Below are 27,157 nucleotides of genomic sequence, written 5' to 3' on the forward strand. Positions count from 1 at the left end.
AGTTGATTCTGGGGTTCATCAGGGTGTGTTCTTGCTCCTACTTTGTTTAATGCTTGCATGGACTAGATGTTGGGCAGTGTTGTGAAGTCCAACAGCTGTGATGCATCTGTTGATGAACAAAGATTCACTGATCTTGACTTTGCCGAAGATCCTATGATCTTCACTTCATCATTGGAGGCTCTGATTTGGGTTATCGAGAGACTTAAAGGGGAGCCTGTGTATTTGTCTGTGGAGACAGTATCATCCTTGTTGAGAGGTTTACTTACCTCTGCAGTGACATTGAAGTTTCTGGTGACTCTCCGTGTGTGTGTTTGTGTGTGTGTGTTTGGGGGTGTGTGTGTGTTTGTGTAGGTCATGAGGTCTTTGGAAACAGGTGTGTGGCGCTTCAAAAATCTTTACAAAAGGACAAAGGTCCAAGTCTTTAGAATCCTGGTGCTTCCTGTTTTGCTATATGGTTGAGAGACATGGATGCTATCCAAAATATAGTCAATCTGAAATAATTCTGTCTCTCCTGGCTTTTTCTATGTGTATCTTCTACTTTTGTCATGCAATGATTAATTTATTTCATCTACAGATATCAACTAGCCTCTTTCCCCTTTCATTCCTTCTTAGTCCAAAAGATTCCATTTCCTTTCCATCTTGTCCCTCACCTACTATAGCATTCCAATCTCCAGTTATAATTGCATTAGTATATCCCTATTCATGTTTCAAAGTATAAACTGTTTTGTAATATACCTTCTCTTTCCTCATTTTCATGTTCTGCCGTTGGCATATACACTGGTATAACAATGATGTCTATTTTTTACTCATTTACGTTTCAGTACCAGTAATTTGTCCTCACATTGCTCTGTCATAATGATTTTCTAGCTGCTTTTCCCTGTGGCAATATACCCACTCCTCTCTGTGACTCTTCTCCTCCTGCGTATATTATGCTGAAATCCTCACTCCAGAAATCTCCATTTCCTTCCCATTGAATTTCACACAAGCCCAAGATGTTTAAAGAATTCCTTTGCATTTCCCTATTGATATTTTTTTAATTTCTCCACTATTAGTAATGTTCTCATATTCCAAATTTGAATTTTTATTGGTTCTGCTCTTATTTTTTGACAAGGCATTAGCTGAGTTACAACCTGAGAGTCCTTGCCCACTCTCCTGCTGAACACGACACCTGTCAATTGTATTTGGGAGGTCTTGTTAATGAGGTGATCTAATTTCCAAGCTGGGTGCCAACAGGGGAGCTGCTGAGGAGGGCCTGACCCAGGAGTACTTCCTCCTTGACACTAGAAGTATTTCTGGGTCTGACATAAAAGCAGCTGCCTCCATCCACTGGGTGGTCAGCATCAGGAGGAGGTAGACAAGACTAGCTTGTTAGGAGAGTGAAGGTGGAATTGTAATGGAAGGGAAAGGAGCGAAAGTGAACTGATTTATCTGAGGATAAATTGAAGGTATTGTTTAAATTAAATAACCTCTCTTTCCTTGAACCTGTGACTGTGCGGTGTTGTGTCTTGGTGTGCATGTCACAACTGGAAAAAAATATCTTGACAGTGAGACACATGCATCAAACACATGTCTTAAACAAGTTATGACAGAAGGACAGGTAGCCTGCTGCTTCCAACTCATACTACTTCCAAGGATTTTCATACTAGCATATTTTTTTATATCAGTTCTTGCAGAAAATAGGATTAGACACACTATAAAAATAATATTTAATCACAATACAGGGTGGTCCAGATCTAATTATGCAGATCCAGAAGGCGATTCTTCATGTTGTCAGTTCGCACACTTCTCGATGGTCTGGGATTTTTCAGGTGATTTTCTATGTGATAAATTTAATAAGTTATAGCGTAATGAAAATTGCATAATTAGATCTGGACCACCCTATATAGTGTTAACAGAAAATCCTTACAATGTCAGAAATATATACAGTACATAGCAAACATCCCTTCTATGTGGATTGTTTTTTAATTTGGTTGCACACTTAATATACTGTACATTTTGGTGCATTATAAAATCAACAATGTCCACAATAAGATAAAAATCAAATTGCAGATGTGTAGATGTATATCAATTAAGGTGACTTTTCCACACTTGTAGGTCTGCAACGTTAGTACTGTCTGTGATGAAGTTGGAAAATTCTTAAATGGTTTGTGACCAATCCAAAAATAAACTGTTTCTTTACCTTGTCATTTGTCAGTATCTCATTGTACTTTTCAAAAAAACGTATTCCTATCCACCATCATGTGTGCTGGCAGTTTCTGAAGAAACTGATAGTTTTCTTTGCCTTTTCCATAAGAACATCAAAGAAGGATGTTGTTCATTCTGTTACCAAATGCTTCAACTTCATCTGTTCAGATTCATATGGCATTTTAAGCCATTGAGATATGTCTGGTAACGGTGGCCACTGTATGCTTTTTGCATCATCTTTTTTAGTTTCTGCTGAGACTCTGTCATAAAAAGGTCTAAAATAGGAACCCTATTTAATGCTACAATATTCTTGAAACTCCTGTTTAATAGTAGTATGTTGCAGGAACTCCACCTTAATACTAGAATTTTATATTGTTTACTAATCACTTAACCAGTTAAGAACCATGTGCAAGTGTATGAACAGGGCAACAATACAAAAATGTTTAGAATGGAGTAACCTCTAAATGTTTCACAATCAGACCAAAATTTCACATGTAAGCAAGCTATCCTTAATGGCCTTATGAAGAAATGATTCTAAAAACATTAACTCTTTTCATTGACCCATCTTGGAGTGAGTGTTTGGAAGTAGTCTGTATAAATAAATCTGAAGTCCACTCTATTTTTTGTAACTCTGAAGGATGTTGGCCACTTGCATTTTATGCTAATGTCCTGTCCAGAGTAAAGTGTAATTTCCAAAGTCCAGTGGTCACAGGAAAATGCTGCCTGTTTAGCATCCATGATATAAACCACTCAAATAGACCTCTTGACTCACAAGCTCCTGATTTGCTATTCCTTCTAAAGCTTTATAAGGAAGAAAGTGCAATTTGTTTTCAGTGCACCAACATAGATGCCAATGAGTGGGAAATAGGAATTGATGGCATGTTACATACTGTGCCTAATGACTAATGCTCACTCAAGTTGTTGAACATCACTGTACAGACCATTCCTCCACTGTAAACATAAAGATTCTGACATAGTAGTAGTAGCAGTAGTGGTAGTATCAAACCTCCTCTGTTTTCAAAAATAAGATTTCCATCCTTTTTTCTTGCCAGGTTGTTTTAATCTTGGCTCGTGAGTATCTAGGAATAAGCAACTGTATTATTAATTTTAATACAAGAAAACTGTTGATTTTCAGAACTTAAAGTAATACCATAATGTTCTAACCTTTTCCTTCCATGACAACTGTTTAAAAGTGAATCAGTACTGAAAAGGTTTAAAACAACTGTCTTAGAAGAACTAGAGATCAGTACTTTAATTATTTTACCCATTAACAATACAATGGAAGTGTTTATATTAATAGAGCCATGTTGATATCTGTTTTAATATAAGCTTCTCTGCGAGTTCCTGGGATGGACAGTGATGAAGAGTGCAAGACCCCATCCCCATCTCCACATCATGGTCGTTCAAGGCCTTCATCAATCATCGCTGAGTCTTCTTCTGAATCAGATGAAGGAGAAACTAGAGGAGAGGTAATCTGTTGTGTGAAAGAATAACATGTGCAATCTTCATAGTATTTTAATACCAAAATATGTAGGTATAAAGAGATATTTTTTTTAATTGTAAGTATAAGAAAGCAAACCTGTACATCTTACTTTAAACTGTAATATATTTAATATGAACTGGATTGCTATGTTTTTTGTACATTTTCTTTATAAATTGTAGTGCATCATGGCTAGTGCAATTAAATGCACCTAGTATCCTGGGTCAGGTATTGCTTCCAGTTGTTGCCCTTGTGCAGTTTGCACATTCTCTGTACAGTATGTCTGCATTATTTTACCATTAGGTACGAATCAAATATTATGTAAACTGGGGCTCCAAATTAACTTGTGTATGCAGGTATGTAAATAAGTGGGCCTTTGATAAACTTCCATTATTGGGTGACTTTTTTGGTCTCTAAATGGGATAAAAAAAGGTTGTAAAAATAATATGAAGTAAAACATTGTAATTTAATGAATAGTTAAGAAAAAGTGTAAATATAAGCTCAGATCAGTCACATATTGTTTCTAAGATTAATGCAAAAGAAATGAGCCATCCTCTGTAAAACACCCCCATTTTTCCAGATAAGATTTTGTTTTTCTTTTAGAAGACAGACTAGTATCGTTGTTTACTTAGGCATGCAGCAGATATTCCAACTGCGAGAAATAATGAAAGTGGGATGTGACAATGAAAAGAATAAGTAGAAGGACATCTCAAATTAACTTTATTCTCTTTAGGATACACAAACAAATCCTAATAATTTGTAAATTGTTTAAGTGCATATTTACTTAACATAATTTGTTATTTTTCCACAATCCTACAGTGAATGCTGTATTTATTTTTCAATCATATATGGAATAACTCAAGTATCATGATATACAAGCAAAGCAAACTATGTAAAACTGGCAATAATGGTGACCTACCTACCCTCCACAACAGCCTGGTATACACCCTATGCTCTAAGATCATGAATTTTGACATTTGGAACTACTGCCATCACTACCAGCTACCTCACATCCCAAAGCCCCACACATGTGTCAACATAAATATAAATATCTGCAATCACTCAGTAGTCATCCACTGTCAAAACCCATATTTCTTGCCTTTTGACATATTGATGAATTTGCACAGAAGAAGGCATTGTGGATACTCCCTGGATATGTTTCTACAATATTTACAAAAATCATTAAGTTATTACATGTATGCTCAATGCAGAGAGCCTTTAAGGGAAGTGTAACTATGCTGTGCTTTGGAAGTATGAGAAGGTATCAGATACAACCCGCTGAATTTAAATATGGGGGTGTTGAGTTTGTCAGGTGGTGGTCAAACACCCGGGCACAACTTCAACTGACATTCTTCTGAATACGTTTCTTTGTTGCAGACATACAATATTTTCCCCAAACGTACCAACCACAATTCTTCTCCTTACCTGTTCTTTCTTCCTGCTTCTCCTAAAAAACAGTTGAAATTCAGAAATCTTCTCTGTCAAAGTAAAGGTTAACTGCTACCATATTGATCAAAACATTTAAAGAACATAAATATATTAACTTATTTATATTATTGACAGTTCAAACTATTTAAATTAACTTATTTTATATATAAATATAATTCTAGAAATTCATAAATGCATTTCATAATAAAAATATCATTCCAATTGTAAATTTCCACATTTTAAATGTTCAGTGAATTAACATGAATTTAATGTGTTCCGTGTCTTTCTCCACGTTTGATGCAAGAGGCAGCTGATTTAAGAAACCCTTAGTGGTTAGCCAGTAGGTCACAGAAAATCTAGATTACAAATGACTTAACAGGTCCTTCAGTTATGATGAGTTTTGAGGAACACTGTTAAATTAACAATTTGTTTTAAGATTGAGTTGATGATGATCTTAGCTTTACAATGCTTTTTCGGAAAATTTAGCCCTGTGAATGTGGGATTTCCTAGATTTCGATTTAACTTTAAAATTACTTTGCTTGATTTTTTTCAACAAAAAAAGGTAGAAGTGTTCAGAAGTGGTTCTGGACAGATGTTTACAATATAACTAAGTTTATGAATGCTATTAAGGTTTAATAATGTGAGAAAAGGAGGAAAGGACTAGCACTCCGATAATGCCAGTGGGAGATGATAGGCAAAAGTGGCAAACGAATAAGACAAACTACAAAACTGAGATGGTGGACTGCCACAATACTAAATTTTTTAGTTCCCTCGTCCATAATTTGAATATCGGCTGCACAAGCCTGAACTTGTCTACTTCGAACAGCCTGGTTAAAGAACTTTGTGTTACCTTTAAGAATGAGGTTTTAAGGAGGAGAACATTATAATGTGCACAGTCTGAACTTAGAGAGAGATGCTGCTCAGGCATCCATGAGCTGTTCTAAGGATCTGAGTCATGCAGAGTGGTCGGCCATAAATCTGAATCTGGCTCAAAAGAAGGTTGGAATTTAAGCACTGAAAATGCAGCACTTACAAGAACATTTCGTTTGCTTAATTCCATCGGCTTGAGAACATGGCAGTTTGTGTGTATTAGGAAGGATCCTAGCTTGGACAAACTCATGGTGTTGGGCTAAGTGAGTGTAGCTGGTGTTGCCTCTGACCCTATGTGCAGTCAAGCAGATAACAGCATTTCACAAATTAAAGAGACAATTGGAGCTTCATGGTAGGTGCTGTGGAAGATAAAAGTGCCAGAAGCAGGTGGGTGGCCTAATCAAGTGCTGCACATTAGGGGTCTGTGTCAGTGCAGGGTTTTAGAAAAAGAAATAGTGCAGATCAGGCTTGTGGATGTTGCCACTGGAAAGCTTTGTGGCTGAGGGTTGTTCAATGGGGAAACAAGCTGATCTCTTGTTGTTGTGCATGCACAATTAACTTGGGTGTTCCTCATTAGCACTCTGTGAGTCATTAAACAAACCACCAAGTGAATAAAGCAATCTGATAGCAAAGAGAGACAGAGAAAAAATAAGGAAGGAAATAAAGGAAGGATTGGGAGTGTAAGTTGGTGTTGTTGAGGGGAGTCAAGGCAAATGTTCAAAGGGCTTCAGCAGTCATCCTATGGGTGCCTAAGTATGCTGGTGGTATGACAGAACTGGGCTTTGGCTGTCAAAATGGGAGACCGACTGTGGCTGCTGCGATGAAAGCTGTTTAAATGATGCCAGTGTCTTAGCCCTTTAAGGAGACCTGATAAGGTGACCAGGGAACGCAATAGAGAGACACTGCATGAAAAGAGGTGTATCTGTACTAGGAAACTCCTGTATACACCACTGATTTTCGGATGTATCTACAAGTACCACTGAGTGTATACATTAAATTCCACCAACCTAGGATACTTCCAGATTGATACCAATTCGGATGTATTTTGCTGAGGGATTCTTCCATGGTACAGCTATTTGTTGCCATGGCAAATAATCCACTTAAGGCTCTTTCAAGGAGACATTCACACCTCAAGAACCATTTGCATTTTACACGTCTGCACAACTCTGCTGTTCTACATTGGTCTTTTATCTCAACATTGATTGGTTGATTTTAAATAAAAAAAAAAGCACTTCCATTGGTAACACTTTTTATTTAGCCCAACCTAAGCCCTCATAGCTTAGTGACTTGATTGGTTATTGGGCAGGTATGTAGACGGACCATATACACTCCCCACCCCCACTGTACTATACATCCCCCGCACCATTTAAAAAATGAGAATAAAATTGATTCAGAAATGTTTTTATTAAAATAAAACCAAACACTAATAAATATACAACAGAAGAATAACAAAAAACTGACAATATGGAGAAAAAAATTTGCAAATATGACGGTGCAAGTAAATTAAAAGCAATGAAACAAACTGAAACAAACACATGCACCAGTGCTTATTAAAGTTCCAAAAATGAATCTTCTTCTGGCCCGATTCCATCAGCTCTTACATGCTGACGGTGTGTAAGAGCATAGCGCATATCCGCCTCCAATCTGGACTGAAGCTGTTGGCAAAGCTCAGAGAATTGTGGGTTCCTGCGAGGTGGAGACCTCACAACCCACACCGGTCTTCCATCAACGATGGCATCCTCTTCATCGGACATCAGGTCCAGAATTGCAATCTGCCACAGTTCTCTCTCTGCATCTGTTTGGATGACTCTAGACCTGGACTCCAGCAACTGCAAAACACACCATATGCTAACCCCTAAAAACACCCAGAGATGTCCCAAACTTAAAAAAAAAAAAAATTATATATATATATAAATACACTTACTCGTCGGTTTTTAGCCCCTATCTTAATGGAGTCTCTTAGCTGGGACTTTCCTGGCTGAGACAAAGAGTATTTCCTCCACAAAGTCTCATAGTAAGTCCTACAGCATGCTGAATAAAATAATAATTCAAATAAGTGACAAAATATATACAAATATTAAGTGTATAAATTACCCTTTATACACTCAGGGTCTGCATCTGCAAAAGTTGTCTTCAATTCCTCCAGCAGATATGTCATTACTGCCTGGTTATGAGGTGAACTTATTCTGTGTGGAAAGAGAGTAGTGTCATTAATTACATTTAAAATGATTACATAAAACTCCATACCTAGCATATATAAAAAAAAAAAAAAACAAAACACTGCTTACCCAGTTTGTGGATCATATTTATGCGGGCTGTTTTCCGAATTATAGAGGCGCCTTACAGATTCCTGTAATATTGAATTAAAAACACTTTAGTGGATACACGCATACATGCATGGGAAACAAAGAATTTTCAAACAACATCGTATAATTCGGACGTGACAAACTGTTAAATAAGCTAGACGCAAGGAACAAAAGAAGATGTGTAGCCAAGCGCTAACTTATGTTAACTTGGCGAGGTATAATTTTCTACTATATTGTCGGCTAACATAAAGCTCAACTTACCGCAATGCCCACGTTATGCACTCTCTTGACTCTTTTAAGCGCATGGCTTGACTCTTCCTGCGGTCTTTGCTCGCCGAACTTGCGCTCAAGCGCATCAAGACACTGGATAGCCTCTTCGGGAAGAGCAGTATGCAGCCTGCTGCTAAGCCCCCCACCCGGCTATGATAACAAAGACAACACCTCTATTTGATAGTCATTAACATATGAAAGGCTCTTACACCTCACAGCCATCACACCTCATTGCTAGCTGTGAGGATTTCTTCCACCGATTCCTGCATACATCCACATACGTAAGGTATCTGGTTGTTTCACAAAATTTCCTTTTGCATGCTACCTTTCCAAGCACTCTACCTCATACATCTGGCAGACGTAGAGGTTAGCGGAATTTTCCCATACCATATTTGTCCGGATACAGCTCTTCATGCAGTGAGATGTACTGAGACTGAGGGAACAGTGAAGAATTGAAACTGATTCCAAATCTTCAGTTTTAAATTTAATTATAACCTTTGTTGGATCTGCTTATTTATTTGTCCCTATAAGCAGTTATTCTTTGGCATGTGTTTAATTATAGAACTGTTTATTTAGACACTATATAATAAATTTAAATAAGCACTTTAGATGTACCAGCTTTATTTGTATATGTGTCCTCATTACCCAAGCCATCCTGGTCAGGACTATTGATGTCTGTGTACAAGAACATGCAAAAGTCATGGGACACCCAGGCATCACACAAAGAAAGGAGACAGCAGTTTTGGTCGGGGAAACAACTAGTGGTCTTTTTTGGGTTCCCTACTGTCAACATTTTCTGAGTACTAGCCTGTTCCTCCAACTTTCTGACCCATCTACACCTGGTTTGTTAGAGTATGATTCTAAGAGTATTGAATGATCACTTTTGTCACTTTTTATAGTATTTCCAACCTGCCATGTGCCAAGCAGTGTGAAAGGCCCTATCCACTTAACGTGTGAGGTTATAAAAATAAGAAAACAGTTTTATTTTCTCATTTATTTGATCCCAACTAGACATTTTTGTTCAGCACAAAATGAAGTTTAAGGCTAGTATTTCCACATATTTCAGCAAGGCATGAGTTAGTTGACATTCTTGTGAATGGATGGTACCACTTTTCCTCTGTCAAAATTCTAGAATGTGGTATATAGTCTTATCATTTTTGTCTATCCAACCTCTTCTATTTGCACATTGCAACTCAGCACATTAGCAAATTACTTCATATTTGTCTTTTTAGTATTTGTGTTATAAGGCTTTAAAGCACCATATGATAGATCCTGTTTTCTTATAAAGAGTATTATAACTTATCTTAACATATACCTTCTAGTATTTCTTTTTAATTTTGTAATATATTTTAACAATATTATTAATTTTATTATTGCCCAAATATATTTTCATGTAAAGCAAATTGGTATTAACATGTATTTTTTTGTGCAGATATTTGATATCTATGTGGCAACAGCTGACTACACTCCACTCACCTCTAATAAAGAAGCAATTGTGCTAAAGGAAGGACAGTATGTTGAAGTTCTTGATTCAGCAAATCCATTGAAGTGGCTCGTCCGAACCAAGCCGACAAAATTTACGCCCTCAAGACAGGGATGGGTATCACCAGCATATCTGGATAAAAAAATGAAGGTAATATTCTAACATTTTTAGGTCAATTTAGAAGGCAAAGTAACATAATTTTGATTTGCTGCTGCTCTGTTGTCTGTGCAATGTTTGCCTAAGCCAGGGATCGGCAACATTTTTAAAACAGAGACCTTTTATCCTAAATGCTTGACCCAAGATTTACAAAGAGCCATAATGGGTAGAGAAGGGGGTTTGAAATGGGATTTTTTAACATGACATGGGTATACAGTGATCCCTCGCTATATCGCGCTTCAACTTTCGCGGTTTCACTCCATCACGGATTTTAAATGTAAGCATATCTAAATATATATCACAGATTTTTCAGGTATCCTGTATTTACCCAACTCGAGGTGGTTCTATTACAGCATATGCAAGCATATATAAACATGGGCGTTAAAAATGGGGCTCAGAAAGAAATGGAAAAGAAATCCAAAGCTACACCCAAGCCTAGACAGACATCAAGTCCAAGTCCAATCTCAAGGTACGGCCTTACAGAGACTGACCTGGAACAGACAGGCGAAAGCACAGATCTCCCGAGACCCAAGGCCACCACATTCATCTCCGGTAGAGAGTGAAAGTGGGAGCGAATGGGCAAATGATGCAGGTCACAATAGCTTGTCGATTCCATTGAAACTGGAAATGGCCTTGCCTTCTGCGTTTTCATCTATTCCACACGAGCCAGGAGCCTCAGCTGTAAGAGGGTTTGTCACTTCACCTGCAGAGCACGAAGGCCGAAACAATCTGTCTGAACTGAAAGTAATGGTCAGTGCAGTGACCACCATGGCCACTGTTCAAGACATAAAGGAGCTAAAGAAAGAAAAAAATAAATGATATGCTCAAGACAAACGAGAAGCTGCGGCAGGATATTAAAGACCTGGAGGTACTTGTAAATAATCGCTTTGAGGCAACCTTTAAAGGTATGCTAGAAAAAATTGAGGAACAAATTGAGAAAAAACTAAGAGCACTTGGCGATAAGTTGGAAGACGTTAAGCAAACATTCATGACTCGAATTGAAACAGCTGAACATCTGGCATCTGCCGCTGACAGGAAAGCAATGGCTGCACATACCAAATGCAAAAAACTCGGAGACACTGAAAAAAACTTGAAGCACTGAAAGATGGATGCAGAAGGAAAAATATTAGAATCAAAGGTCTAAGGTCAAAGGAAAATCTGAACCCAGTGAAATTCATAGCTGAGCTATTCTCCAAAATAATTGGAGAAGACTCTAAATCAAACACCGAAATAGCAACAGCTTACTGCATACAAGGATGAAATACTTCTAAACCTAGGAGTCTTATCGTGCACTTTGAAAAATTACAATTTAAATGACAGGTAATGTCACTTCTCAAACAGGAACAAGAGATTACATTTGAAGATATGCACATTCGTATTTTCCCGGATTCTCACCCTCAACAACTGCTAAATGTGCCGCTTTTTGCAAAATTTAAACAGCGCTTATGGAAAGTCGAGATCAGATACAGCATCTTGTACCCTGCCAAATTGAAAGTGGATATTCAAGACAGGCATTTCATCTTAACCACTACGGAGGAAGCAGTAAAATAGTTAATAAAACTGATCCTGACACTTTTTTGAAATCTATACTAATAAAAGGCAAAGCCCTCACTGACTGACTGACTGACTGATTCACTCACTCACTCATCACTAATTCTCCAACTTCCCGTGTAGGTAGAAGACTGAAATTTGGCAGGCTTATTCCTTACAGCGTACTTACAAAAGTTAAGCAGGTTTCATTTCGAAATTCTACGCGTAATGGTCATAATGGTCGACAACATCCGCCATGTTGAACTTTCTTGTTTATGGTCCCATCTTCATGAAATTTGGTAGGCGGCTTCCTTGCGCTAACCGAAACCAATGTACGTACTTATTTCGGTGGTATGACGCCACTGTCGAGAGCCATATTGAACTTTTCAACGTCACTGATTCTCCACCTTCCCGTGTAGGTAGAAAGCTGGAATTTCGCAGGCTCATTCCTTACAGCTTACTTACAAAAGTTAAGCTGGTTTCATTGGTTTCCAGTGGTATGATGCCACTGTTGGCCGACATATTGAACTTTTCAACGGTCTTTGTTACTTATGGGCTCATCTTCAAGAAATTTGGTACTTCCCAACGCTAACTGAATCCTACTTACGTACATACATACATTCATAGCCTGCAGCTCGGTCACCATGTGAGGCGGCGTTGTGTCCCCCATCCCAACGCCTCCCACATTGTTGGCTGCCTGCCTATATAAGGCCGTCCGTCGCTCCAGTCTCTACATTCCCTTCCTTGCTTCGCCACGGGATTCACATCTCCCTGCTGATAACTACAGCCTTTTTTATTTAATCCACGGCTTCTCCACTGTTTTATTGTATAGTTATTGTGTAGGTATCTTAGACTTACTTTACATTGTTCAGGTACCCATTTCCTTTATCATTCCAACCGTACCCCCATTAACATGTCCATCGAGGTGATCACCATCAATCTAAGAACTGTCACTTACCGAGTGGTTTCCATGTCTGGAAATGGCACTTGCCTTTTCCATTCTCTTTGTTACATATTGCACGGCCATATCAGGCTCACTCTTGATATCCGGAGGAACATTGTGTCTTATATATTGAATGACTGAGACAGGTTCAAGGTGTGGACTGATGATGGTACAGGAGATAATTATACTACACAGGAGCACTGTAAGAGTGAAATGCTTAAGCCCTTCATCTATGGTTCTGCATGTGAGTTGATGGCTGCCGCTGAATTGTTCGGTTGTCGCTTTCAAGTGTACCGAAATGGCTGAATATCTTATATCTTTCAACAACCTCCAATGCCTCTTAAGCATCTTAGATTCACAGGTGACGATTTCAGTACTGGACACTTTGATGTTTATGAATGTTTAAACTCTCAAAAGCTGGATGTGAAGTTATCGATGAAACCGGTTGTACAGGGTGGGCCATTTATATGGATACACCTTAATAAAATGGGAATGGTTGGTGATATTAACTTCCTGTTTGTGGCACATTTTGAAGTCGGCCATTTTGGATCCAACTTTTGTTTTTTCAATAGGAAGAGGGTCATGTGACACATCAAACTTATTGGGAATTTCACAAGAAAAACAATGGTGTGCTTGGTTTTAATGTAACTTTATTCTTTCATGAGTTATTTACAAGTTTCACTTTGTTTACAGCCATTGACATGTCACATAGGTTAACGCGTGAGGAGCGGATAGAAATTGTGTTGATGTCTGGTGAACGCAGTAACTGGGTCATTGCAGCAGATTTCAATGCAAGACACCCTACGAGACCACCCATCTCCCATGCTACAGTTAGCAAACTGCTTGCAAAGTTTCGTGAAACTGGTTCAGTGTTGAATTCGCCAAAATGTGGACACATGAAAACTGTCACTAATGAAGAAACATCAGTGGCTGTCCTAGCTTCATTCAGCAAGAGCCCACAGCGTAGTACTCGCCGCATGTCACTGGAGAGTGGCATTAGTCGAACATCCCTTTGGCAGATATTAGCTACTCACAAATGGCACCCTTACAAACTCCAGCTACTGCAGCATCTCAACAAAGATGACCCAGATCGGCTCACTGAATTTGCAGAATGGGCAAAACAAAAACTGGAACAGGACCCTCAGTTTACGCAGAAGATTTTGTTCAGTGATGAGGCAAACTTTTATGTGAATGGTGAAGTTAACAAACAAAAACACAGCTATTGGTCTGACACTAACCCACATTGGATAGATCCCTCCAAGACTGTTGGAACAAAAAAATTGATGGTATGGTGTGGTATATTGGGTACAAAGATAGTGGGGCCATTCTTCATCAATGGAAACCTCAAGGCCACTGGATATGCAAAATTGCTACATGATGATGTGTTTCCCTCTTTATGCACTGAAGCTGGCACGTTCCCTGAGTTTTTCCAGCAAGATGGTGCACCACCACATTATGGGTGTCAGGTCCGAGCATTCCTAGATGAACAGTTTCCTGGAAAGTGGATTGGTCGTCGTGGGCCAGTTGAATGGCCCCCAAGGTCTCCCGATCTGACCCCCTTAGAATTTTATCTTTGGGGTCATCTGAAGGCAATTGTCTATGCTGTGAAGATACGAGATGTGCAGCACCTGAAACTACGGATACTGGAAGCCTGTGCTAGCATTTCTCCTGCGGTGTTTCTATCAGTGTGTTAAGAGTGGGAGAAGAGGGTTTCATTGACAATACAACACAATGGGCAGCACATTGAACACATTTTTATAAATGGTCATAAACTTGTAAATAACTCATGAAAAAATAAAGTTACGTTACAACCAATCACACCATTGTTTTTCTTGTGAAATTCCCAATAAGTTTGATGTGTTATATGAGCCTCTTCCTATTGAAAAAACAAAAGTTGGATTCAAAATGGCCGACTTCAAAATGGCCACCATGGTCACCACCCATCCTGAAAAGTTTTCCCCCTCACATATACTAATGTGCCACAAACAGGAAGTTAATATCACCAACCATTCCCATTTTATTAAGGTGTATCCATATAAATGGCCCACCCTGTATACTTACAACGCTTGACAGAGGCCGAATTTCTCTTCAAATACAAGTCCTGCAAATACTGTCGTAATTGAAACAAACCATGAAACTCAAACCGATTATGACAGCAGCAATCCAAGCTGTGAGATTTCAGACAAGATTACTTTTCACATGGACAACTGTATGTTGCTTGCTCAACAGTAAGCTCAGTGCACAGCTTGGTTCTATTACAACCGGAGGGCTGAACTGACAATGTGGTATACAAAGAGATCCTTAACGAATAATTATTGGTATATCTTCCCTCAGTTTAAAAAGGTTTAATTTTCTTCTTAATAAAAATTTTAAGGTAGTACTTCGCCGCTGCAAAGCGCGGGTATTTTGCTAGTAAGAAATATGAGTCACATCCTGTCATGACATGGCAAAGAAGATCTTGTCAGTTCTTTAATCTGCTTGCAATGATACTGGTGCTGTAATTATACATCCTTTTCTATTCTTGGACACTTTTTCTTTATGCTTTAATTACAATTATATGCATGTATGTATGTGTGGACGAAATGAATAATTTTCTTTTCTCTTCTAAAGAGAAAATCATACCCTTGGTTTATTGTTGTTGTTATTATTGTATTAAGGTGTACTATGCTTATCCAGGGCCACTTTTTAACACCATTCCCTGGGTTTACTATGTTACTATCTCAACATTGTTGAAGATTATATTTTATGCTTATAGTAATTTGACTGTATTGGCAATAGATATCTCAATTATATTCCTCAAACGCCACTGCTGGGGTGCTTATTTTGTTTTGGATGTGCTCTGTCTCTAGGTATGTCGGATTCAGCCTCACGTGGGGAGCTAAAATGGGATTTGGGGGGATTAGGGGGGAGAGAAAGAGACCAAGTTTTCTCTAATCTATTCTTTTAATCCTTATAAGTGCCAATGTAACAATAATCTTCATGGCAATAACTCCTGGGAAAATTGGAAATTAAGGTCAAAACTGTCTTATTTTCAGTTAATACTAAAAAATAACAACAAAAATTCAGAATCAATGTCTCCAAGAGTAGACAGTTAACTTTCGAGCTGGAATGTTAAAGGCCTGCATCATGAATTAAAGAGAAAGAAAGTATTCTCTCACTTAACAGGTCTAAACACTAAAATAGTGTTTTTACAGGAGACCCACTTATTAAGCAAGGATCAGTTTTGGCTACACAAAGACGTCTTTGCATCCTACAAACAGTTACACTCCAAATTTAACTTTCCAACAACACATTTCTTTCACTACCTTCAAATTAGAAACTTTGTTAAACAAAACCTGTCCAATGTTCCTCACCTCCCACCTACCTCTATGCCAGAAAAAATATTGCTCAGTCTCGTGGACTCAGACAGCATTTTCGTAATATATAAAACTATTTGACAGTTCCTCCTTTTCAAAGATCCAAGACAATAGTAGGCAAAGGATCTCTCACTCAACATTTCAGAAAAGGAGTAGAAGCTAGCAATGTACAGAATTCACTCGAGCTTCATATGTGCAAAGCATAGAATTATTCAACTCAAAATTATATATTGAGCACTTTTCTCTCTCATTTAAAATTGTCCAAAATGTTTCCAGGGCAAGATCCAACCTGCGAATGCTGCAATCAAATTCCGGCCTCACTGGGCCACGTGTTTTGGACCTGCATTCAAATTAACATCATTCTGGGCGAAAATCTTTAAATACCTTTCAGACAACCTTGTTGTCACAATACCTCCTAATCCACTAACAGCTGTGTTTGGTGTACTTCCATGTGGGCTTAAAGTGGAGAAGGACAAACAAACTGTGATTGCCTTTACTGCACTACTGGCACGTAGACTTATCTTGCTCCACTGGAAGAATCCTACCTCACTTATTCTTAGTCAGTGAGTAACTGATGTTCTATACTATTTGAAACTGAAAACAAAAAAAAAAGTTCACTTAGAGGATATGTATAAAACTTTTTCAAAGCCTGGCAGGATCTAATCAATAACATTTTAGAATAAACATTTTAAATTGTGGAAGCAAGTTCTCTCCCCTCTTTTACTCCATTTATCTTTATTCATTTATTAATGTATCTATTTACTTATTTTTACTAGCATAAACTTTTACACTGCTGAACTAGCTCTCTTTTTCAGGGGTGAGAGTTGATTTGTTTTAAACCTTTTTTTTTTTTTTGTAGAACTTCAGTTATGTGTCTGTTGTTTGATTTTAATAAAAAAAAAAGTTTACATTCAATCTCGGGTACTGAGGAAAACTCTGGAGAGCATTTGATTTGGCCGAAAATGTAATAGAAAGGTGTTGAAGATGTAGATGATACAGTTAAAAGGCTAAATGCAACAGAGATATGCGACGGATGGCCTAATTCACATATAGCTAAAGAAATATCTAAATGAAAAATAATACTATTAACTCATAAATACATTTTTTATCTTTACAAAAGTATTATCAAATCAAAGACATGAAAATGTGAATCTGTCTATCATTCTGGGAAGAGCTGCAGCCATGCAGTCAAACAGCCATAGGTTGCGGACCCTTGGCCTAAGCTAAAGTGATTCTCTGACAAGAACTCTGACAAGTCAATCTCTTTGTCTCATTATTGAATTAGTTCTCCCCATGTTTGCATGGGTTTCCTCCGGGTGCTCTGGTTTCCTCCCACAGTCCGAAGACATGCAGGTTAGGTGCATTGGCGATCCTAAATTGTCCATAGTGTGTGTGTGTGTGTGTGTGCCCTGTGGTGGGCTGGCGTCCTGCCCGGGGTTTGTTTCCTGCTTTGTACCCTTTGTTGGCTGGGATTGGCTCCAGCGGACCCCCGTGACCCTGTAGTTAGGATATAGCGGGTTGGATAATGGATTAATGGATTATTGAATTAAAATACTGCGGTGGGTTGGCACCCTGCCTGGGATTGGTTCCTGCCTTGTGCCCTGTGTTGGCTGGGATTGGCTCCAGCAGACCCCCGTGACCCTGTTCGGATTCAGCGGGTTTGACAATGGATGGATGGATGGATGAATTAAAATATGTTGATGTAGCAACACATATTTTAAAAATTAATAAACCCTCTACTGTTTCCCTGTGGAAATTTTGTGAGTGAAAAGGGGATACCTCTTGAAAAAATACCATGATAAATAATTAAATGCAGAATTTAATGTGAAGAAGAAGAAAGAAAGAAAAAAGAAATGCATATAAATTTTCAATTGAATTTACAGTTAAACTCAATTAATCATAAAGCTTAAAATGACATCTTACCAATCTGTTTGGATTCAGTTTTATATGACATGATTCACTAGAATCTCTAACCTGCTGTGCATGTGTATCACGCCAACATTTTTGAACCTCTTTACAACATTGTACTTTTTCAATCTCTTGGCACAAAGTCTTGTCTCATGGGACATGAAATTATCTCTCTGAAAAAGTCTTGTCTCGTTCCAGGCTAAAAAGTCTTGTCTCGTCCCAGGATTTTTTTTATATAATAGAGAGTCTGAATATTACTGTCTGTCTTTAACAAAACAGACAAAAATAAAAATGGTCTGGCTTTTAAAACAGTTAACTTCAAATTAATCTGAATGGGGCATAATACAATCAGTTTCTCACTTGTTTATATAAGTTTATAGTATCATTCCTATCGCATGTGCAGAGCCACTAAAACTTATTGCTCGCATAAGCTAATCAATATGAAACACAACACCATACTCCAGTGCTATGATTAGTGAGCATAACAATACTTACCTTAACATTCAGTAAGAATTAGGTCAAGTTGTTTCCTTTGCATTATATGTTAACTTATTTGAAAGGGGACAGGATCTATGGGAATGCATTTGCTTTGAGGGTGAAGGGGGATTATTTTATTGCTTGAAGGCAGTGTCAGATTTACATTTCAGAAAACGCTGGAATGACTTTTAAATGGAAGATATGTCACATGAAAGGACTGCAGTTGAAAAAAATCTTGTAAATTGCAATGCATGACTTTTTAGTGTACACACTGATTCCCTGGCAGTGAGAGAAGTGTGGAAGCAGCTCATGGTTAGGGTCATTTTGGCAGTCAATTGACATAAAGAATGTCACGGGGGAAAAAAAACCAAAAACCACACACAAATCCGTTTCCGTGTGTACCTTTTAAAAACTCACAATTTAATTTGTTTCAAAATTGGATACTATAATGCCTTTACATGTCCTACCTCTATACCTGATTATTGTGATATGAGATTATAGAAATTCAGAATATACTATACATTTTTTTTTTTACTTTATATAATTTTTAAGGTTAAGAAAAATATTTAAAATATAAAGTAAAAAATATTGTTTTAAATACAAAAGATGAAACCATATAATTAAAAATATCATGCTTGCAGGCAAGTTGTACACTAGGTTTTAATCTATCTATCTATCTAATCTTTTTAAGCCATTTAGTTGAATTCCTTAAGTTCCAGGCTTTCCCTCTAAGTCACTTGGTGTCATAATTAAATACAACTATATATTTGCAGTTTAATGTTACTACTGTGTTTTATACTTGGTTAGTAATAGTCTCCTATATATATAAAATATTGATATAGTTAATTCATTGATGTTTAAAAATGTTGTTTGGTTGTACCTGAAACAGAAGAAAATTAACAAAAAAATAAAACAAATTAATAAAGGGTTGAGGATTTGATTTCTCTGCACACTTGGCCCTCCTTATGCCTTTAATGGTAGAAATAGGTATTGGTTCTCCATTACCTGAAGTTAGAAAAAACAGTTTCAGAAAAATTGTTTATAGTTATGGGGGAAATGTACACAGATCTAATTACATTTTATATTGATTTCTTTTAATTAGCATTTCTCAAAAATAATTCAACAAATTCAGAAATACCCATGTACCGTACCTGTAACTTCTGTGGCTGTATATATACACACAAGGTATAACAATTTAATTCATGGAATGTCCACGTAGTGTCACTCGTGACGTACTTGCATTGAAATCACATGAATATTCATGTTTGAACTAATATGTGTGTAAATTGCAAGCTAATAGAGCCAGTTGTTAGTTAGTTAGTTAGTTATTGGCAATGTTATAGATATCATGGCCCCATCTTCACGAAATTTGGTAGGCGGCTTCCCTGCGCTAACCGAAACCAATGTACATACTTATTTCGTTAGTATGACACCACTGTCGGCCGCCATATTGAACTTTCCAACATCACTAATTCTCCAACTTCCCGTGTAGGTAGAAGGCTTAAATTTGGCAGGCTCATTCCTTACAGCTTACTTACAATAGTTAAGCAGGTTTCATTTCGAAATTCTACGCGTAACAGTCATAACGGTCAACAACGTCTGCCATGTTGAATTTTCTTATATACGGCCCCATCTTCACGAAATTTGGAAGGTGGCTTCCCTGAGCTAACCGAAACCAATGTACGTACTTATTTCAGTGGTATGATGCCACTGTCAGCCGCCATATTGAACTTTTCAACAGTCTTTGTTACTTATGGGCCCATCTTCAAGAAATTTGGTACACGGGTTCCCAACGCTAACTGAATCCTACTTACGTACATATATACGTCCATAGCCTGCACCTCGGTCACCACGCGAGGTGGCGTTGTGTCCCCCATCCCAATGCCTCCCACGTTGTTGGCTGGTTGCCTGCCTATATAAGACCGTCCGTCGCTCCGGTCTCTACATTCCCTTCCTTGCTTCGCCACAGGATTCACGTCTCCCTACTGATAACTACAGCCCTAATTTGTTTAATCCACGGCTTCTCCGCTGTTTTATTGTTTGTTTATTACAATTATAGTTATTATATAGGTAATTTATACTTACTTTACATTGCTCAGGTACCCATTTCCTTTATCATTCCAACTCCCATTATCATGTCTATCGAGATGATCACTATCGATCAAAGAACTGTCACTTACTGAGTGGTTTCCATGCCCGGAGATACCACCTACCTTTTCCATTCTCTTTTTTACATATTGCACGGCCATATCAGGCTCACTCTTGATATCTTGATATAGGAACATTCAGTCTTATGTATTGAATGACTGGGACAGGTTCAAGGTGTGGACTGATGACGGTACAGGAGATAATTATACTACACAGGAGCACTAGAAGAGTGAAATGCTTAAGCCCTTCACCTATGGTTCTGCATGTGAGTTGATGGCTGCCGCTGAATTGTTCGGTTGTCGCTTTCCAGTGTACCGAAATGGCCAAATATTTTACACCTTTCGACAACCTCCAATGCCTCTTAAACATCTTAGATTCACAGGTGACGATTTCAGTAGTGGACACTTTGATGTTTATGAATGTTTAAACTCTCAAAAGCTGGATGTGATTTTATCGATAAAACCAGTTGTGTGCTTTCAATGCTTGACAGATGCCGAATGTCACTTCAACACAAGTCCTGCAAATACTGTCGTAATTGAAACAAACCATGAAACTCAAACCGATTATGACAGCAGCAATCCAAGCTGTGAGATTTGAGACAAGATTACTGTTCACATGGCCAACTGTAAGTTACATGCTCAAGAGTAAGCTTAGCACAAAGCTTGGTCATATTACAACCGGAGAGCCGAACTGACAACATGGTATACAAAGAGATCCTTAACAAATAATTATTGGCATATTTTCCCACAGTTTTAAAAGGTTTAATTTTCTTCTTAATAAAAATTTTAATGCGCTCCTTCGCCGCTGCGAAGCTGCAGGTATTTTGCTATATATATATATATATATATATATAGATATATAGATATATATATAGATATATATATATATATATAAATATATATATATATGTATAGATATATATATATATAGATATGAGAACAACACTCATATCAATGACAAAACAATTACATTAACAATCATGTTACCTTATTTTTAAAATTTTTCCTTTTCTTTTTCATAACTTCTTTAACACACTACTTCTCCACTGTGAAGCGCGGGTATTCTGCTAGTTAATCATAAAGCTTAAATGACATCGTATCAATCTGTTTGGATTCAGTGTGGATTTGGATTTAGTGGATTTAGTTATTGGCAATGTAATAGATATCTGCGTGTACACTAAAAAACTGGGTGATCAAAATTTAGAACAACATACAATACGAGTATTAATATTCAATTTTGTGTGAAAATCAGCAAATCTGCTACTGAAACGTTACAACTGTTGATACTGGCATATGGTGAAGATGCTATGAAAAAGGCGAGTGTGTTTGAGTGGCATAAGAGGTTCAAAGATGAGTGAGAAGCTGTGATAGATGACCCCAGAAGCAGACTGCCAAAAACAACGATGGACGTTAATACGTATTGAAAATGAGTTCCAGGCCTGCTTCCAGAAATGGGAACAGCGTTTAAGTCCGTGTATAGATGCATAAGGAGGGTACTTTAAAGGCAACAGTAGCGACTACTGTTGAGTTCCACATGTATATTTTTTAAAGGTGCATTCCTTGAATTAAATTGTAACACCTCATATATGTGTATGTGTGTGTATATACTATATTATACTGCATATATGTCCTCTTTATAATAGTAATTTATTTAATTATTAATAAGTACATTTTCTAGCTCTCACCAGATACCCCATTGGGAGAAGCTCCTGAAATTCTGGGGGAACAGGTATCAGAGGATGAGTACAAAAGAAGACTTTGGTAAGCAAGTGTGACTAAAAGGCCTTTTGTCTATATATGTGCTATTAAATTTTCAGTTTCACAATAGCTTTTATTATTTTTGTCCTGTCCTCCTTTACCTCTTGATATTTAGTACTGTCTTGATAGTTGTTGATTAATAATTTCTGAAATTTATTGGCAATTTTAATATTGTCAGGTATTTTTAGAACATACGGAAATATTTTGGCAAGAATTGACCATTCATGGAAACAGGGAACCCCAGATTCTATTAATCTAATATGTAGTAGCATTTCCATATCACCAAACATGTTTATAGTTTCATCTGCATTGCTTGATAACTTGAGTTATGCAAAGTGCAGTTTAACTCTCCCAAGTCTTGTCTCATAGCTCATTCCCAAAATCCTGATGTTAGCTTAGTAGCTGTTTCTTGGAATTTATCTGGTGTTGTCTTTTTTTGTATTACTAAACAACACATTATCCCAGATGTTGCCTAAGAAATGCATTATAAAGATTAAACATAATAATTTTTGTCTTATGCATATTGGTTTATACAAATGTATCTCTTCTTAGTTTTGCTGTACTTACTGTAAATCTAACATGTCATGATGTGTCCTATATAACAATAAAGTGAATTAAATATAAACTGCAGCTGTATCTTTTATCATTGCTTCATGCAGGAGTTCATTGAAGTCAAAAGGAATTTGGAATTGAAGTAATTAGTATTAAAGTATATTTAGCATATTGTTACAATGGTTAATTTCTTAATGAACAACACAGTTTAAAATACAAATCTAAATGTTAAACCTTTATTCATTTTAACAGTTATTATATCCAGGATTTGATACGCTCAGAAGAAGAATTTGTAAATGACTTAACCTTCCTGTTGTCTCATCACAAGAACCATATGGATTCTGATCCTGATATCTCTAGCCAGAAAGAGGCTATCTTTAGGAACATTGATGATATCTCAAACTTCCACAATAGGTTAGTAACAAATATTCCCGAATCAATTATTCCATCATTTTTAAATTATCACCTTTCTGAACATTCACAAACTAAATGTGATTAAGAACACTGTTACAAAACAAGGACAAAAATAAAACAAATAATATACAGTACCTGGGCAAAGAGGAAACTACATTAATTAAATAATCAACTAATTAATTAATTTTTATTTATTTATTTATATTGTGTTTAAAATAACACAAGTAATATTTTAAGGTATGTACAGTATAATGATTTTGTATAATTTAGCTAATCATATATATCATACACAATAGTTTCATGCAGAATCCAACATCCCATCACTGTCCAGTTTATGAAAGTAATGAGCCTATTACTCTTCAATAAGTATTTAATCTTTACATTCTCAAATTCTATTGAATAAACTTAATTTTGAGCATTACTTCTCAAATTCAAAATTTATTTTATTTGAATCTATATTTACTTATTCACCAAATTTAAACCTATCTACATATTTAACCAAATTTTAGTCACAGTTTTGTTTATTTATACATTTATACTATTTATATAAAGTGAAATTAGCAGCCATGTCAAGTAATTCAATGTACAATATTTTTAGTCAATTGTGTTGCCAAAAATATCATACAATGAAACATTTATTACTGCAATTTTATTTTTATTTTTGTTTCTACATAGCACATTCCTCTCTGGGCTTAGCCAATGTGATACTGATGATGATATTGCAATGTGTTTTATCAAAAACGCACAAGGCTTTGAAAAATATATCAAGTATCTAGTGGGAAAGTCACAGGCTGATTCACTTCTGTCCAGCAGAGTTACTCAGGAGTTCTTCAAGGTAAAATTCAAAACAAAGATATTATTGAGGGCATTAAAGGTGGGATAATTGTGTAGTGTAGTGCTGAATAAGGTTTCATTTTATTTTAATGACTCACAGTTGTAACATTTAGTTATTACAGTGTTTGGAAAATATATTATCAGCATAGAACTAGAAGTGATGATATGGAATAATTATAAAAATTGAACTAAATTAAAAGTGTGAATTTATTAATCATTCTTAAAATCAATAATTCAATGCATCAAAAATTAATATACCAACAGCAATAGTGTATAGATGATTTTTTCATTCTACCATTTATAATAATAATAAGGTTTCAAGTATATATTGTATTATAATAATAAAATAAGATTGAGTATGCCTTTTATTAATAGAAATTTTGCGTTGTTGTTTTGACAGAAATATACAGAATCTGAACTAGCTGATGTGGATCCTTCACAAATTCACCCAATTCAGTATTACTTGGAGAGACCTCTCAGCAGGATTCAGAAGTATAAGACAGTGCTTAAAGTATGAAATTTTATTTTAATATTCCTTTTTTCCATATTCAATTAACCTAGTTTATTTGTTTTTTATCCATGCATTTTCTATCCCACTTTGTTCAGCTCCATAGTTAAACAAAGAGACAGAACAGAAATATTTTTCTCAATAAGTTTATTTTTAATATAGTCCGGGTTAACTCTTCTTCTCTTTTCATAAGTAAATTGTGCCAGTATTAGCCAAAATAAAACTCTACAATATGTTTTCAGATTTGCTTAATCAGATTCAGGATTTTGGGAAGTTGAAATCTATCCTGCAAAGACTTAACATAAGAACCTGAAGCCTCCTTCACATTGTTGAGAGCCTTCCTTAAATTCAATGCTAAAATTTTGCTTATGTATGAAAAGCAAAATTGGTCTACCCACAAAACAAAATTGCAAATGTATGACACATACTGTGCCAAGTTCCTTTGTAAATCTCATATCAACTTAAAACTATGCCACATGCACAAGCTTTTAGTGACTCCCCATCACCTCATGTACAGTATGCCTTAAGAAATGCCAATTTAGCCATGTGCCTAAATGACATGTTTACTATAAACCATGGGAAAGCACAGAAGATTAAACTTCAGTGAATATGAATGTGAATTTGTGGTGTTATTTAATAAACATTCTTTTTGCTGGTTTCTGTCTGGGAGTCATAAAGAAATAACCAATAGTGGGAACAAGTGAAAGCAGTTTAGAGGAAAGAGCAATAGCAATGTGCTATCATTCAGTGCCCAGACCACCCCCAGTGCCGTGGAACGCAAGCAACATGGTTTGATTGATTAGGTGCTCCAGACACAAAAAGATTCAGGATGTTAATGCCTTGTGTCAAACACAGAGTGAATTGATACAGGCTATATGCACAGAGCTCTGAGATTTTAAGAACATTCTTACTGAACATGTAAAAAAAAATAAAATCATTTTGCTAAGTAAATGTTCAGTGTGGCCATACAAGTCTCTTTATATTAGAAACGCAACATCCAAATGTCTTTGAATTTCCATTTTGTTGATGCCCTGAGGGACAGGGTCTGGATCATCCATGCGCACATCTTAGCTTATTTCAAGTGGAAGAGAAAAACCCATGGTTATGGTCTATGTTTTGTATTACTTCACACGCGATCACAATGCACCTACCTTTATGGAGCTGTACAGCAGTGTACCTCCTGATGAGTCCACACACTGCCAAATACCTTTTAATAACCAATGGTCCATTCTTTTACCGAGTGTTAAGGAGTGCAGGAGGATCCAGGCTCTGAATAAGCACCTGCTGTCTCATTTTAAAGAAAGATTTACAAGATGTGTGTAATGTATTAAACTTAATTGCAAACCTATCAATTACACCTTCTTACCAAGAAGCCTACCATGACCCAGAAGTCTTATTCTCACACTATGTTTTGAATAAATAAAGTAACAATGGGATGAGCCAAACCACCTCACAAGAATGTTAGCCATACACATTTGAGCATAACATATTATTTGTGTTTTAATTGAATGAAAGTGCTTTCTGTCTTCAAAATCAAATTAATTCTCTGACGGTGCCTTTATTGAATCATGTGTGCATTCAATTGTGTTGATTATATTAGGAATCTCAGGTAGTGCTGCAAATTGCCTTTTGACCTCAGCTTTCTAACCCTGATCTATCTAGGTAGTATATTAATTATATATACTGATAGCATGACCCAGTTCACAGATGACTTTGAGATTCTTGACTGGTCAGCCAGTTGTTAAAATCTGTAACAGAACAGGGATCACATTATTTCTGTGTGAAGATCGCTGTAATGTAGGATCAATTCAGCACACAATTCTAAGAGGACAGCTTTAAGAAGTGTAAATTGGCTTATAAGCCAATCATCATCATGTGGCCAAAGAATCATTGAAGTCCCTGAAATCTTGCTACTTGTGTAGCCTGCCATTGGCAGTATCTATCCTTCAAAAGAACTGATGCTGCTGTTGCCAGTTATACCAGTTATGTAAGTTATGTCGTACAACACCACATCACACCCTTTTTATAGACAAAGCAGATAGGCTACATACTAAGGCAATTAACATTAAGTATATGATTCATGGCATCACTTCATCACAGGGCCCACTCCTATACAGAACCAGTTTGGATTTGCCAATTATGTGTTTGGGGGTGAGGGAGAAAAACTAGATTACCAGTAAAACCTACACAGACATGAACAGAACAGATTCTACCGAGACAATAACTGGATGTGCAGTGCTGCCATGTTATTCAACAACAATATTTTTCTTCTTCTTTTTTTTAATTCATACAGGAGCTAATCTGTAATAAGGCACGAAATGAGCAGAACTGCACCTTGTTGGAAGAAGCCTATGGGATTGTGTCTTCACTGCCACGACGATCAGAGAATACTTTGCATGTGTCTTTGATTGAAAATTACCCAGCAACTCTGGAGGCGCTTGGGGAGCCCATCCGACAGGTGAATATAAAAGGAAGACTATACTTTAAAAAAAAAACTTGTTCATTAATCACTCATGAATCCAAAAATTTGGTCATTATCAAGCTTGCTTAATC

At 36.8% G+C, this 27,157-nt stretch overlaps 1 protein-coding gene across 8 annotated transcripts in view; it reads left to right on the plus strand.

Moving 5' to 3' along the window:
- The window catches only part of obscnb (obscurin, cytoskeletal calmodulin and titin-interacting RhoGEF b), a 571,330-nt gene that overhangs the window by 473,168 nt on the left and 71,005 nt on the right, over window positions 1-27,157 (plus strand). For all 8 annotated transcript variants that reach the window (XM_039753252.1, XM_039753258.1, XM_039753256.1 and 5 more), the window contains 7 exons: window positions 3,514-3,653; window positions 9,971-10,171; window positions 22,217-22,299; window positions 23,101-23,262; window positions 23,938-24,097; window positions 24,497-24,607; window positions 26,898-27,062. In XM_039753252.1, the coding sequence (XP_039609186.1) occupies window positions 3,514-3,653; window positions 9,971-10,171; window positions 22,217-22,299; window positions 23,101-23,262; window positions 23,938-24,097; window positions 24,497-24,607; window positions 26,898-27,062 (1,022 nt within the window). The remainder of the gene's footprint in view (window positions 1-3,513; window positions 3,654-9,970; window positions 10,172-22,216; window positions 22,300-23,100; window positions 23,263-23,937; window positions 24,098-24,496; window positions 24,608-26,897; window positions 27,063-27,157) is intronic.

The sequence above is a fragment of the Polypterus senegalus genome, chromosome 5 (genome assembly GCF_016835505.1).
Source record: "Polypterus senegalus isolate Bchr_013 chromosome 5, ASM1683550v1, whole genome shotgun sequence".
NCBI classification, from domain to species: Eukaryota; Metazoa; Chordata; class Cladistia; order Polypteriformes; family Polypteridae; genus Polypterus; species Polypterus senegalus.